At 35.5% G+C, this 16026-nt stretch overlaps 1 protein-coding gene across 1 annotated transcript in view; it reads left to right on the top strand.

Moving 5' to 3' along the window:
- Positions 1–16026, top strand: part of ELP3 (elongator acetyltransferase complex subunit 3) — a 101498-nt gene that overhangs the window by 24543 nt on the left and 60929 nt on the right. Inside the window, exons 8-9 of the mRNA XM_027853891.1 lie at positions 7383–7544; positions 14470–14596. Of these exons, the coding sequence (XP_027709692.1) occupies positions 7383–7544; positions 14470–14596 (289 nt within the window). The remainder of the gene's footprint in view (positions 1–7382; positions 7545–14469; positions 14597–16026) is intronic.

Below are 16026 nucleotides of genomic sequence, written 5' to 3'. Positions count from 1 at the left end.
TAACCAAAGGTTTATCTATTTTATTGTTTTTTTTTTCATAAAACTAACTATTTATTAGTTCAGTAGTTTTCTTAATTTCAATTTTATTAATCTCTCCTTTAATTTTCATAATTTCTAATTTGGTATTTAATTGGGGGTTTTTAATTTGTTCTTTTTCTAGTTTTTTTTTAGTTGCATGCCCAGTTTATTGATCTCCTCTTTTTCTATTTTATTAATGTAGTCATTTCTTTCCCCTTTCCCACCCTTTTCCTGTAGGGTAAGATAGATTTCTATACCCAATTGAGTGTGTATGTTATTCTGTCTTAAAGCCAAATCTGATGAGTGTAAAGTTCAAACAGTGCTTGCCTCCTTCTCTTCTTTCTTTCTACTGCAATAGGTCTTTGCACCTTTTCCTGTGATGCAATTTACCCTTTTCTGCCTCCTGCTTTCCTCTTCTCCCAGTACAATCCTTTTTTTCACTCCTTAATTAAGTAGTTTTAATGACAATTCTAATTATTAGGAGGCTTTTTTATATGGTTGTTTTGATTGACTTGGATTTTTTCCTTTTAGATCTGTTTGTTAATATTCTTTGACCATTTGTTTATAGGGGAATAGTTCTTAATCTTATGTATTTGAATCTGTTCCATATATCTACAAATATACATATATGTTTGTATGTACATGTGGATACCAGACCTTTTTCAGAAAAACTTGCTATAAAGATTTTTCCCAGTTAACTATTTCCCTTTTAATTTTAACATTTATTTGACTTGTGCAAAAAACTTTTCAGTTTTATGTAATCAAAATTGTCCATTTTATCTTTTGTGATTTTCTCACTCATTTGGTAATGAATTCTTTCCCTGCTCATTACTGATGAGAGGAATCTTGATAAAAGCAATGTGGTATAATAAAGATTGGAAACATTAGAAGGGATGTATGGGAACTGAGTTCAAGAACAGAACAAGTATAGTTTCCCAGAAGAGTTGATTAGTCTAGATGACACTATCATTGTGCATGCAATGCAATCTACCAGTTTTTAGAAAGTAACAGCTTTTGGTCATTACCAGAATTAGATATAAAAATCACAGATTGGGAGATGAAAAGGAATTGGCAGAGAAATCTGAGTCATCCAAACACCAAAACCTAAGAGTGTAAAACAGCCTGGTCGTGCTTTTTAGATGATTTTATTCTTTATTAATCAGTACTGCCCAAAAGCAATTTTATGCCCAATCTTTAATGCTTCCTAACTATTCTCAAATAGAATCTATTTAAAATGAATTACTCATCAGGGATTTTTTAAGAGTAGATGAATCAGTATTTCTCCCTATGGAATCTGTAATTCATTACAATCTTTACATTTCTCTTATAGTCTTCTTTGACTTGATTCGATATGTTCTTTGATGGATTATTGCCTTGAATGTGGTAGAGAGAGTAAAGGTTTTGCTAGGCCTTGGCTAAGTTGAATGTCATGTGTGGTTGTAGCCTTGGAGACCCCTGAATGGAGTAGGAGAAAAACCAGGCTAAAAGGCTGAATTTTGCTTCCACCTTGCCCTGAATTTGACAGACTTCAAATTATCTTAATACCTCTGGATCTCAGCTCTCTCCTAGACTTAAGGCTTCCCAAACGATTTTCTGGTTCAGCCTGACATTTTGTCTACCATTCTGCACTTCAGTTGAGATTAGGCGAAGCAGCCAGCCACAAGATATGTTGAAGGACAGTTTTTAATGACTATTTATAATTGCACATGTATTAAATGCTAGAAAACTTAATTCTGTATAACACATAGGAATTTATTTTGTAATGAATTCTATTACAAGTCTCACAGAGAAAGGTCAAAGATAGTATGTTACCAAGAAGGAATAGTTTTCAAATCCTACCTGCTTGTCCCTCCCAACTCTTTATTCCACTCACCTCACTGGACCTAGCCTTCAGCATTGTTCATTGACTAGCATGATTGACTTCTGACTATATTTTTAATAGATGGGGCTATTTTCTAGTTGTTGTAGCTCACCTTCTGCAGGATACTAGAGAAATCTTGATTTGCCAAATGAAAATAGGATTATAGAAAATAATCAGAATAAAAGTTTATTGCATCTGTAGAATATTAGCTACTAACTTTCATTGTTTGTTCTTCCATTTCCCTTCCTGCAACTGAATTAACCAAGGTAATAGTGTTGTTTTTGCTTTTTTTTTTTTAAACCCCTGAAGAAAAGCATTTTGAAATAAAGTTGAAAATAATTATGTGAGGGCTAGTTTGTATTCCTGTCCCTTGTGCCCTCTATAAACCTCCACTCATGAAGAGACGTTATCGTGCCTGCAGCAGCTTCCTGTATCCTTGATTGGGTCTTTGATGCTCCCCCCTCCAGTAGAAAGATTAGCTTGTAAATTCCGCTGGCCTCATCCTGTGATTGCCTCTCCTGTATACAGAATTCACATTTGTGCAGTTGCTTTCCCCGTGGTATTTTCAGTGAGTCACTGGTGTGTCATTTGGCACTGAACTTGCTGACTTAATGGCATGAATTCTAAGAAATGGATTTTTTAGTATATAGGTTAAGTGAGGTTTTATGTTGGCAACTATGGCTTCCTCTGAGCTCAGAATTCTTTTGTTTTGCATAATTAAATGCCTTTTTAGTGTATCAGTACTATTGTCTATTGAAGACTAAAAATATCAGTAGGCTAAGTCTTTTGCTTCCTGATAGAATTTGTTAACCAGAAAAGCAATAAAATTTGGTTACATTTTGGGCTAGTCCTTTTTCTTTTGTTGCTATCCTTTAGTGAATGTACATATTGATTACTGTTGCATTTTGTTATCTTCATGTAGCATTTTACTGTTGAAACCATAAGGTTTATACTGCTAGAATGAAAAGTTCCCACAGTATCTTGAACTTTATCCAATAAGTTAAAAAAAAACAAAAAAACAAAACCAGCGCACTCTGTTTGCAGGTTCCTGGGTACAATTTGGAGATAATTCATTTAATTGTATTGATTGCTTAGGGAAAGCAGATTCACTTTTAAACAATAATAGAATCATTGAATTTTAGAGCTGAAAGAGACCTTAGACATCTTATGGTTGAACCCTCTCTTTTTATGACCAAAAAAACTAAGACCTACATTGGCAGAGAACATGAAAGCAAACTAAAATCTGAATTGTTCTGGTCCTAGTCCTGTTTGGTAATCTTTTCCCTGGTGTGGGGTGTTAGGTGGAGTGTGCAGTTGTGGTCCTTCATAGTCCTCACCAGTATCAACTCTTTCTGAACATTGATGTTTCTTGACACTTTCTTATAAGATTATTTCATGCCTTTTCATTCTTCTTATTACTTGCCCTTGCTTCTTTTTTCTGTACATCTCTTCCTCCACATCTAAATTAATCAGTGAATTCCCTGTTATCTTTTTATTTTCAGTTGCCTAATTCTGTAACTTCTCTGTTACGCACATAAACACACATATCTATTCCCCCTTATTCCCACAGTATTACAGACCCTCATAACCACCAGTATGCTCTTTCTACCTCCAATTTTTCTTCCCTTCCAGTCCATCCTTCATGCTTCTCCCATACTCTTCTTTCTTTTTCCGTACATCTGGTCATAGTCACTTAATAAGAACCCTGAAATTGCTATTCTTTATCAAAGTTCATACTCCTTAACCTAACAATCAAGACCCTTTACAATCTAATCTTACCTTCTCTCCAACTTTCTCAGGGTACTCTGTACCCACATGATGATGATGATGATGACGATGATGATGATAGTAATAACAAACATTTATATAATGCTTTAAAGTTTCCCAAATCATTTGTTTACACAATCTTATTTGATTTTCACAACAGTCCTGTAAGGTGAGTATTAAAAATGGATTTTAGCTGGGAAACATTCCACCAGTGCAAGTCACCTGCAGCTTATAGAGGTTGTCATTGAATTAAAGAGTTGGAAGGGAACTCAGTAGTCATGTAATCCAACCCCTACCATAAAAGGAATCACCTCTATAATGTACCCAATGAGTGGCATCCATCCTCTGTTTAAAGACTTCTCATGAAGGGTAGCTGATTACCTCTAAAAGGAATGCATTTTAGGATAGCAATAATTGTAAGGAATGTTTATATTTAGCACAAATTTGCTTCTCTGTGGCTTCTACCTGTTTCTCCTGGTTCTGCCCTCTGAGGCTGGGCAGAACAAGTCTAATCTTTCTTCTATGTGTTAGGCCTATAAATTTTGAGGCAACTATCATGCTCCCTCCTCCCAATGCCACACTCCCAAATCCTTTCTTCTTAGTTACACATCTCCAGTTCTCTCAAGAGATGTTCAAATGGCATGTACTCAAGGCCCTTTACCATTCTTTTTGTCCTCCTCTGGACTCTTAGCACTATTCCTGTTTGTAAGCACCCCAGCATTTAGAGACTCTGTCTTTAAAAAAGGCAAGAGTTTCTCTATATTGTGGCTCGAATTCTGCTTTGGTACAGGTGGGACTAGATTTTTGGCTCACATTAATATAGTGTTTTAAAGTTTACGAAGTAATGTACATCTCCTCATTTTAGTCTCTCAACTATCTTGCAAAGTTGGTGCTATAGGTATTATTCCTTTTTTACAGGTAGAGAAATGACCAGTCAGACTTCCTTAGGGCTACAGGGTGAGTAGGTATCTACTTACTCAGTACATTTAAACCCAGACCTTTCTGACTCTTAAGACCAGTGCTTAGTCCATCACATCAGGCTATCTTACCCCATCCAGGGAGAAGACTAGGATTAGTTTGCAATCTGGAAGAAATGTATGATTGAGTTTAAGAACCAAAACCAGAATCACCAAGTTAGCCATGTTTTAATCAACAGAACAAGGCTAGGAAACAAAAAAAGCAAGTATAGTACAGGAAGACAGAAAAGCAAATAGTACCAGAAAGGAAATTTTATGTAGGTGGCAGTATAATACCTTGAAGAAAATGCCGAGTTTGGAATCAGAAGACCTGAGTATGAATCCTAGCCCTGCTACTTACTGTCTTGAAACTTTGAGTAATTCATTTAATTTCTTTGTGCTCCAGTTTCCTTATCTGTAAAATGATGACTTAAAGTCAATTCCATCTCTAAATCTACGAATCATATTAACTCACTAGCCCTCTAGACTCTTTATCAAGTAAACATTGACCAATTTCCAGGGCTCATGAATTGGGATGAAGAGGTTTTTTGTAGGGTGGAAGTTCAGTTAATCATACTTGGTTTAGGGAACAAACTCAGAAGGCCAATTTAGGCAAACCCCACCTGATCAGGGACTTTCAGGAAGCAAGTGCGAAGAATAATATCAAAATGCCAACAGATCCTAATATAAACATGAATCTAATATATAATTGATTCAATTCCATGATATATAAATTTCATTAACTGTTTTGATATGGCATCTTAAGCTTTGCAAAATGCTTTAAATATATTATCTCATTTGAGTTGGCATGGTTTTAAAAAAAATAATGACTGGCAAATATGTTGTTTTTATTTCTCAGATTAAAAGCGCAGCCTTTTCATTGAGACCACATATCTAAGGCAATATAACTTAACTAGGAACAGATCTCCTAAGCGTGTACAAATAACAAAAGAGAAAATAATCTTGTGTTGGACCTATAAACCTAAATTTAGAAGGTCACAGAAACAAATATGAACCAAAAGTAAGGGGATAAATTGGTTCAGCATGTTCTTTTGTCTGTATTGTATATGTGTTGTGTGTGTAAAATTTGTTCAGAACAGTAGTAGCTTGGGAATGCTTTCAATTTATTTATGTTGTTAAATGTAATGAATATAATTTCAGTGTTTGGAAAGGAGTTCAGTGGTGTATTGGGAATAGAAAAATCAAACTTTTTCATTTTCTTTTATTTTATTGTTGTATGTTACATTAACCTGAAGGAAAGGATCTCAGACTGGTGGAGGCTTAACATGAATGAGAATGATCAGCCAGTCATGATTATTACTGGTTTTACATACATTTTCATTTCTGTGTACAACATACTATATTGGCAAAGTGGATAATGTCTGTAACAAGGATAAGTTAGCCATCTCTGATTATAATTCAGACAAGCTGATTAGCCTTGGTTTTTCCTTGATTACAAATAATTGTGATGACCATTAATAAATGAAATGGATATTTGTATTTCACAAATAAGTTTGAATTTTTAAGTGTTGAATTTATAAAAGAACTAAGCTTGGTTATTATTTTTTATGGAAACAATAGTGATTATAACCCAATACTAGGGAGTAGACAAGGTTGGTCTGTTCACCTAGGATATGCAGCTGAATGTTACTTTTTAATAAATCCCTATGTTTTAATGTTAAAAAATTCACCTTTGTACTGCATATATATTTATGATAAATTGGTTGATTTTCAAACCTTATAGCTACAGATATTTTATTATAGCTCTGCCTAAATCAGTATACAAAGTATTATTCAAATTAACATTTAATTTTGGGAATTTAAGTAAAAACAGAAGAACAATTCACTGTTTTCCTAATTATTTCCCAAAGTAGATAAATGCTAATATTGATACTAGTGAGTTGAGTTTCTATTAGCAACTGAGGAGTGAACAAGCAGTGAGCTAATTGCATAGATTATTAGGAGAATCATTATTTCAAGAAATAATAGAGTAGAAAACATGACTGTATTTGGAGTCAGAGAATTGAATCCTGAAACTTTTTCACTTAACTACTGGTGTGGATTTAGAGAAATGATACAGAGACTTTTCTGGGTCTTTTTCCTTATCTGTAAAACAAGGCACTTACAATATATTTGATTCTATTCTCTATTACTTGTATCTTTTTAGTATGATGAACATAAATTCTTAAAAGAGAGGAAGCAGCAGCCTACCATGCAAAATGGGTTTGATTCGTAATAGAATGTTAGGAAGGTGCTGGCTGGAAGCATTGAGAAGAATGACTGGTGGGAGGGGATATGATTAAAATGTTCCAATCTAGGTTCTTTCCCCAACAATATTTACTTACTTCTTGCAGGTGATTTGCTTTTCTGTATCCCAGAGGTGATCAGCACATAGAATATTGACTAAAGTAATTGGAAGATATTCTGGTATTTAGCAGCCTAATATCTTGACATTGAGAAAAAAGGTATCAGACTGAAAGATTGGTAATTATTATGTGCAATGATTACCAGCGTGTAAGAGAAAGTGCATACTGTAAAATACTTGCATTGCGTAATTCACAGGGAGAGGATAAAATTCATATAGATACTTTTCATTTAAATGTGATAATGATTGGTAGGACCAGGAGGATGATTTTATATCAGAAACCATTGCTTCCAAGAGAAGTATGGTTGCAGAAGCACTGGATTCTTAGTTAGGGAAGAGAAATCCTTCCTTTAGGGAGCAGGCAGGGATTTCCTATAATTGGAAAATGTGGTAAAATTTTAGATTTGTTTTACAGGTACTCTGAAAGAAGCCTCACAAAATGTATTGGGATCACCATTGAAACGCGACCAGATTATTGCCTGAAGAAGCATTTGAGTGATATGTTATCCTATGGCTGTACAAGACTGGAGATTGGAGTGCAAAGCGTTTATGAAGATGTAGCCAGAGATACCAACAGGTAAGATAGTGATTACCTCTGAAAGCTGGTATGTGGCAGTGGCATTTTATGCCAGTGCAATCCAGTGGTCCCCTGTAAAACGATATATTATTCAGTGCCTACAAACAGAATGTGAAAAAAAGTTGAGTACTTTAATTTTAAGTCAATTAAATGAAATATTGTCTTGAACACAAGAAGTAGCTAGGTGCATGGAGTAGATACAGTCTGAGACCTAGAATCTGGAAGAACTGAGTTTTCATCCAGCCACAGGCACTAGCTTTGTGACCCTGGGCAAGTTACTTATCTGTTTCAGTTTTCTTATCTGTAAAATGGGGATAATTTTATTATCTCCATTTCCCAGGGTTTTTGTGAAGATAAAATAATATTTGTAAAGCACTTTGATCACCCTTACTGTGCTCACCCTAGAATACATGCTGTTTCCACCATCAACTTTTGGAGTCCCTGGTTTCCTTCAAGATTCAGATCAAGTCAGGGCAGCTAGATAGAGCACCGACCCTGAAGTCAGGAGGACCTGAGTTCAAATATGACTTTAGACACATAACACTTGCTACTGTGTGACTCTGGACAAGTCACTTAACCCCAATTGCCTCACCAAAAAAAAAAAAAAAAAAGACTCAGATCAAGTCTAGTCAAGTCAACAAGTATTTATTAAATGCCTACTACGTGCCAGCAACTGTGTTAAGCCTCTTTAAGAGGCTTTTCTGGTCCCCAACTAACCACTGCCTTTTTCTACGTAAGGTTACTTTGTATCTGCTGTGGGTGTATTTTATATGTAACTATAAATGTATGTTTTGTTTTCCCTAAGGTCAGGTACTGTTTCATTTTTGTCTTTGTGTCCCATATGCTTGGCACACAGTAAGTACTTAATAAATGCTAGTTAATTGATAGATTTCCCCAATTCCACCTTGTTAGGTTTTATGGGGAATATGAAGCAACTCGAAAATAGTGTATCATGCTTAAGTGTGGAAGGTAATAGTACAAGAAGTAAAGTGCTCTAAGAATTCAGAAGAGAGGAAAGAGCATTGTGGCTTGTAGCATTTGGACAAATTGAGGCTTGAGCCAACCCTTGGAGAACAGATAGGATTTGGGTAGAGGTTAGTGTGGAGAACATGCCAAGTAGAGGGAAGCAGAATGAACAAAGACAAGATAAAAGTAGTTAGGGACATATGTGAAAGGCGGGAAGGAAATAGGCCTGACAGAAGCAGAAAGTTCATGTAGACTGTAATAAGAAATAAAGTTGAATATGTGTAGTGTGTACAGTTTGTACACTAGGCAGAGCAGTCCAGGCTGAATGTGGGCCTTGGATGACAGCAGTGTGGTGTGGCAGTCAACTCGGCATACTTGGAATCAGAAAACCTAATCTCAGTTTCTTAGTCTTCCACTAAAAATTTTGTAAATTTCTTAGACCCACTGAGCCTAAATTTCCTCATTTGTCAAATAGGAATAAAAACATTTAGTAGGTAGAATACTTGTAAATGAATGAGTGAGGATGCCAAACAGGAAAAGTGTTTATGTTGTAGAACTCTTCATTTCCTTCTTTTCCTCTCATCTTTTGTTCAGTATTGTTACTTTCTTTGGATATAAATTCAATCCAAATAGGTCTTTGACCTATGCCCCTGGCTAGTAGCTTGGTTTTTGGACCCCATGGCCTAAAGTGTGCTTTAAAAGGAAAAAAAAATTATTTGCTAGTGGGTACTCTTTAGTCACTTTGTCAGTAATATTTATTTAGTACACACTACTTTTGTGTTAAGAATTTTAGAGAAATACAATAGAAGAGGCATAAGATCCTTCCAGCTCAGAATGTCTTTGTGATAGTCAGAGCCACTACATAGATAAATGAATATATACACAAAACTCCACATAGTTTGAAGGCACACATAGCCAGGCCAAACTCTTATGGAAATTACCTCATTAAAATCTATTGCTTTTTCCCATAGAAACAACTAATTTCATATTTTAGGAGTTGCATTCTTGACCAAGAACTTGAAATAAAATCATTCATGGATATAACCAATGTATGAGTTAAATGCAACAATAAAAGAACTGTAAAATTCTGTAATAATTTTAAATATTTAAAGATGGTCCAGGTCCCATAAAAGCCCATAACATATTCAGGATACCCTGTTTATATACTAGCTATAATAAATATTTTACTAACAAAGTTTGTAGAGTAATTTGAATAGCCTAGGTCTATTAAAGTCATCTGGAGAGTTTGATTTGATTCCTCTTTTGCTCTTGATAAACTTTCCTGTAGCAAGCAGTGTTGCTTCTAGGTTTGTTAATTTGTAAATAGGCAGCTGTGCTTCCAGCTAGAAAGGGAGTTTACTCTGCTAATCAAATAAAAGTTTCAACATAGCCAATTTGACATTTAATAATATACAAAATGATCACTGTGCTGCATAATAATTAAGCATACATGAAAAACAGTTCACTTAATGTCTATAATTAACATTACTTTTATAAGCCCATTTTGTTGGGAGGTTCTCTTTTGTCAGTTCTCTGGTATTTTATATATAATTGGTGTCAGTATTGATAGTTTTCCTTGATACCATATACTGTCTTATCATTGTCACCCTATATGTTAACACTCATACACATTAAAAAACAAAGGTGCCACTGATTTGGTATTTATGCACATACTGTGTGGTTAGATTTTCATGTATGTATATTAATTATCCCCAACTAGATCTAAGCTCTTTGAGGACAGAGACTGTATCATAGTTCTTGTTTCCTCTATGACACCTGCTACAACAGAACAAAAGGGTGTGGATATAAAGACAATACCAAAGAAGACTTTGTGCTTATAAATCTCATGAAGTGGGAGAATTGTGGCAGATTTTAGAAGAAAATCATGATTTGGACATGTTTGTATCAAAGACCTGCCATCCAAGTGGAAATTTCTAGTAAACAGTTAGACTTCGATGAGCTCAGGTCAAGTCTGGAAATAAAGTCTTGGCGGCCAACTACATAAAGGTCAGAGTTGAAGCAGTGAAGGTACTTATGTTCCCCAAGGGAGGGCGTATAGAGAGAGACAGGTCCTGTGATAAAAACCTTGAGAGTACCCAAGGTTTATGAGATAGAAAAACCTTTCAGGTACATTAATGCCTACCATTCTGGAAAGCAACTTGAAATTTTGTTAAGAAAATTACTGAGATATATGCCCACCTTTGATCCAGAGATCCTACTGCTAGCATATTTCCTAAGGAGGTCAGTGATAAAAAGAAAGGATCCATAGACACCAAAATATTTACAGCAGCACTTTTTATAGTAACCAAGAACTAGAAATAAAAATAAAGACCCACAGATTGGGAACTGGCTAAACAAATTGTGATATATAAATATAATGGAATATTACTGTGATGTTAAAAGCAGTGAATGTCATGAACGTAGAGAAGTCCTGGGAAGACCTCTATGAACTGAAGCAAAGTGAAGTAATCAAAACCAGGAAAACCATGTACACAATTACTACAACAACGTAAATGGAAAAAACAACAAAGCAGTTGAAATTGAGTTCTGTTAAACTATAATGACAATGCTTGGGCCCAAAGCAGAGATAATGGCAATGTACCTCATTTCCCTCCACAGGGGTAAGAGATATGGAACATAAGCATATGATGTCAGACTTGGTTAATATGTTAGTTTTGCTGAACTGTTGTTGTTGTTTATTTTTTTCCCCTCCATACATAAAACTTTTATTCCAGTTAGGTTAACTTAATACAAGTGTTCTTAAAATTTATGCTTGTGTTGTTCATGAAAATTTCCTAAGACATTAAACAAAGCTAGCTATCATCTCAGGTTATTTCCTTGTTAACTATTTTTACAGCATATGCATGTTAGGCAATATCAAAAAAATCACAAAAGCAAAAAACCTAAAGTTAAATACATGGGTTTTTTGTTTTACTGCTGTACTTGATATACAGTGATTTTATGAATATCATTCAATTCATTTTCACTGCATCTTGTACCTTTATTCTTAGGTTGCCTAAACCATTTAAATATAAATAAAATGAGTGTAGCAAAAATAATGAAAGCAAACAGCAGGTGACTTTACAAATAATGGAATGTGAACCATTTCTGCCCTTCCCTAGAGTAAGTTGACTGGATTAAAACTTTATCTTCAGGAACACTTTTACAACTGCAGTCATAAAACTGTGCATATTGAGATTGTGTATTCCACATATACACATGGCATGACATATAATATCTATGGGACATCAGTTTCTACCACAGCCATGAATGCTCCAATCCTAAATTGCCCACAATAATTACACCTGTGACTGGAACCAATTATCCCTTTTTCCATCCACCATGACAGGCCAAGATATAGGCAGTTTTCTTTACTTAGACAAAGAAGCTGTTTAAACACTGGCATTATGAAATCACAATGTACCAAAAGTGCTATGTAAAACATGTTTAAAAATTCCACATCCCCATATTGGCTACCTCATATGAAAACAGATAACTCCCCAAATTTTAACTGACTCTATTCTCCTAATATTAAACATAAAAATCACATGGGAAATAAAAAAAAAATCCAAATAGAAGTAACATAAATCTGTCATAAATCATAGAGAAAATCTTTTTGTGAGACAGCATGAATGACAAATGGTCAACTGTGTAAATTTTAGAATGAGGCAGACAAAAGTTGGAAGGCTGGTTAATTCTCCCCTCCTTCTGCTTCAGTTTCATCTCCTTGGGTGTCCAGTGTCTACAATGTCAAATTGTCTCTCAGTGATTACGTTATTATGAGTAACTAGGTGGCACAGTGGATAGAGTGCTGGGCCTGGAGTCAAGAAGACCTGAGTTCAAATCTAGCCTCAGACTGGATTTGAACTACTTACTAGCTATGTGATCCTGGGCGAGTCACTTAACTCTGTTTGCCTCAGTTTCCTTATCTGTAAAATGAGCTGGAGAAAGAAATGACAAACCATTCCAGTACCTTTGCCAAGAAAATCTACATGGGATCATGAAGAGTAAGACACAACTGAAACAACTGAACAACAAGAAATTGCATTATTTAGTGTGCTGTCTTTGTACGATTCTTAACGTATCAAGTTCAGCAGTGGCTTCATCAGGAGCTGTTTTTGCAACTGAGCAGACTTTCTTTGGAGAGTTCAGGATCTCATAATAGAACACAAAGAAGCTCGATCAAGACCAGACCCATTCTTATAGGATGCACTGGTTGTATCTTTTTGCTGATTTCAGATGCTTCTAGATATGCTTGTTGCAATTGATCCACTATTCCATTATTATCATCACCAGCAACAAGCTCAGCCAAATAATGGTGGGGTCTCCTTTCATTTTGAAATAGAAAACTTTGCTTTCTGCTTGTGAAGCATTAAAAGACAAGAACTTTGGGACAGGTAGGTGGCGCAGTGGATAGAGCTCCCGCCTTGGAGTCAGGAGGACCTGAGTTCAAATATGACCCCAGACACTTGACACTTACTAGCTGTGTGACCCTGGGCAAGTCACTTAAGCCCAATTGCTTCACCAAAAAGCAAAAAAAGAATTAAGAATTTTTCCAATAGAGATATCTCAATTTTCTCTCTCTATTCTCAAGCCATCTGCTGTTTTTCTCAGCACCTTTTGTTCAGTACTTGAAATGACCCTCCAAAATGACCTTGGGCCCCTATGACATTTTTGTAAACAACCGTGAAGAGATTCTTCTCCTCATTGGATAATTCAACTCCTTGCTCAGTTATAGTCTTTATGCAGGCTGCCATGTCTTCATACTTCTCAGCCTGCTTGGCCAATTTGGCCTTCTGTACCAGCTCATTTTTGTCCATGACTAAATACTGTGCCAGGAGTGAGCAGTGGCAGCAGACAGCCAGCTGGGGTAAGGGGGAGAAGAAAGAGCTCAGTGACTTCTGGGCAGCAGCAGTGGCCACTGAACTGTTTTTTTTCTGCTTCTTTATACTTTGCTGTAAGTGATAACTCTTTCTAGTAGGAGATGGGGGAGTAATATATTTTTTCATTTAGGTTAAAAAAAAAGGCCTCAACTTTTTAAAAAATTAAAGAGTATGTTTATGTTCAGGATCAAGTTCATATTTAGTAACACTTTACAATTTGCAATTTACCAGATGCTTGCTTCACAGTAATTCTCAGAGGTAGTTAGTGTGTTATCTACATTTTACAGATAAGAAAACTGAAGCAGAGAGCCTAAGTTACATGCCTCCAGAGCTTAGTATTATAGTAGTATATAGCTAGTAATAGTATAGTAGTATTATAGCTACTTAGTCCTGACTCCAAATCCAATGGTATTTCCACTATACTATGCTTTCTAAGTGCATAAGAGAGGTAAGAATAATTATAACTGATAATCTATGTGGTGCTTTACAGTTTGCCACTCTCTTTACACACATTTTCTCATTTGAACCTTAGAGCAGCCTTCTGAGGCAGGTACTGGAGATATTGTTATCCCATTTTACAGAGGAGCAAACTGTGGCTCTGAGAGGTCAGGTAGTTTGTCCACAGTCACACTGTGTCATTGTGAAGTTTTGAACTTAGATCTTCCTGACTTAAGTCTAGCATTTTCTCCACTATGCTGTGCTGTTTCTCAAGCATTCTGTGAGAGTTCTAAGGAGAGAGAAGTCACCTGTGATTGAGAGGAACAGGAAAGGCTTTGGAAACAAGGTCACCTTTAAGCGAAGTTTTAGAGGCTGGGTAAGATTTCAACAGGTAGAAATTGTGGCATGTGGAATAGACGTTAAACAGTGTCTTATCCAGAATGGTTTAACTATGGACCTTTTTGAAGGCAAAAAGGTACAGCAAGTAATTATTTGAGTATTAAAGCTTTTCACACATATCCTTAAGAATCTTAGGTTCGGTCTTGCTGTAGTATATCCAAATGATTGTCTTGCCCTGTGTTATACTGTCATTCACTTGTTTGTATAAACAGTATATATTGTGCCTTTTGTTTCTCTAGGGGTCACACAGTAAAGGCAGTGTGTGAATCATTTCATCTCGCTAAGGATGCAGGTTTCAAAGTTGTGGCACATATGATGCCAGATTTGCCAAATGTGGGACTAGAAAGAGACATTGAACAGTTTACCGTGAGTATTCATTTAAATAATTTTAGACTTCATATCTTGTGTATCCTTTCTATTATTTGATATACTTTTGGAAATGGAATTGGAAATTTCATGAAAAAATGAAAATTGGAAATGTTGGCAGAGCTGTGGGATAAGTACACTCATAAGTTCTGACTTGTTCCAGCTGATCTGAATAAGAATTTTAAGTTATCCTAGAAAAGGCCCTAACCTATACAGTGTAGTATCCTTTGACATTATTTAAACACTTACTATGTTCCAGGCATTTGGCTAAGTGCTGGGGATATTTAAAAAAAAAAAAAAAGGTAAAAAGAGTCCCTGCTTTTAAGGAGCTTACTTTTAATGGAAAAGACAACATATATAAATCAGTACATACTATAAAACATAGAGGTCAAAAACAAGGGAAAGTCCTACGTATACAAGCATTTTTATTTTTTTTCCTGTGCTACCAAAGAATTAGAAGCAAAGTTTGGTGCCCATCAGTTGGGAAATGGTTGAACAAATTGTTCAATATGGATGTAGTGGAATATTATTATACCATAATAAAATAAGTATGTAAAATTCAGAAAAACTTGAAAATACTTGAATAAACTGATACAAAACAAAGTAAACAGAATCAAAAAGAATGATTTACACAATAACCACTATAATACAAAGGAAAATAATATTGAAATACATCATAACTCTAATGAGTGCAATAACTCATCCTGACTTTGTAAGCTCACAGGTTTAGAGCTAGATCAGGACTCAGAGACCATTTAGTCCAGACCCTCATTTTGCAGATTGACAGCTGAGACCCAGAGAGACTGAGTGACTTGTTTAAGGTCAAATGAGTAATAATTGGCAGGGCCAAGATCAAACATAGGTTCCCAGATTTCCACTTTCGGAACTCTTCCCAATGTACAAACCTGTCTTCCTTTAAAGAACTAATGGTTAGTCATGCCTCCCTTCTCTCAACAGAAAAGTGGTGAACTAAAGGTATGGAACAAAGTATACCTCAACAGATATTGCTAATGTATTTATTTGTTTTGCTGTATTTTACTCCATTACCAGGGAGAGTTCTATTTGAGAGAGAAGAATAATCATTAACAAGTAACAGTTGTATGTTTAAAAACATCAGCATAACTTTTTTGTTAAAGAAATTTATTTATTTATTTGTTTGTTTATTTTTGCTTTTTGGTGAGGCAATCAGGGTTAAGTGACTTGCCCAGGGTCACATAGCTAGTGTCGTGTCTGAGGTTGGATTTGAACTCAGGTCCTCCTGACTCCAAGGCCAGAGTTCTATCTATTGTGCCACCTCGCTGCCCCCATTAAAGAAATTTATTAAGGAAATAATGTTTCTTCCCATTAACAAGCAAAGAAAATGTTAGTTACAAATATATTTTGGGGAGGAAGGCTAAATAATATAATTCATTTGTTAAGCTACATGGGAA

The sequence above is a fragment of the Vombatus ursinus genome, unplaced genomic scaffold, assembly GCF_900497805.2.
Source record: "Vombatus ursinus unplaced genomic scaffold, bare-nosed wombat genome assembly UNPS02010219.1, whole genome shotgun sequence".
Lineage (NCBI taxonomy): Eukaryota > Metazoa > Chordata > Mammalia > Diprotodontia > Vombatidae > Vombatus > Vombatus ursinus.
Note: the sequence above shows the minus strand (reverse complement) of the source record. Positions and strands in the feature narration are given on the sequence as shown.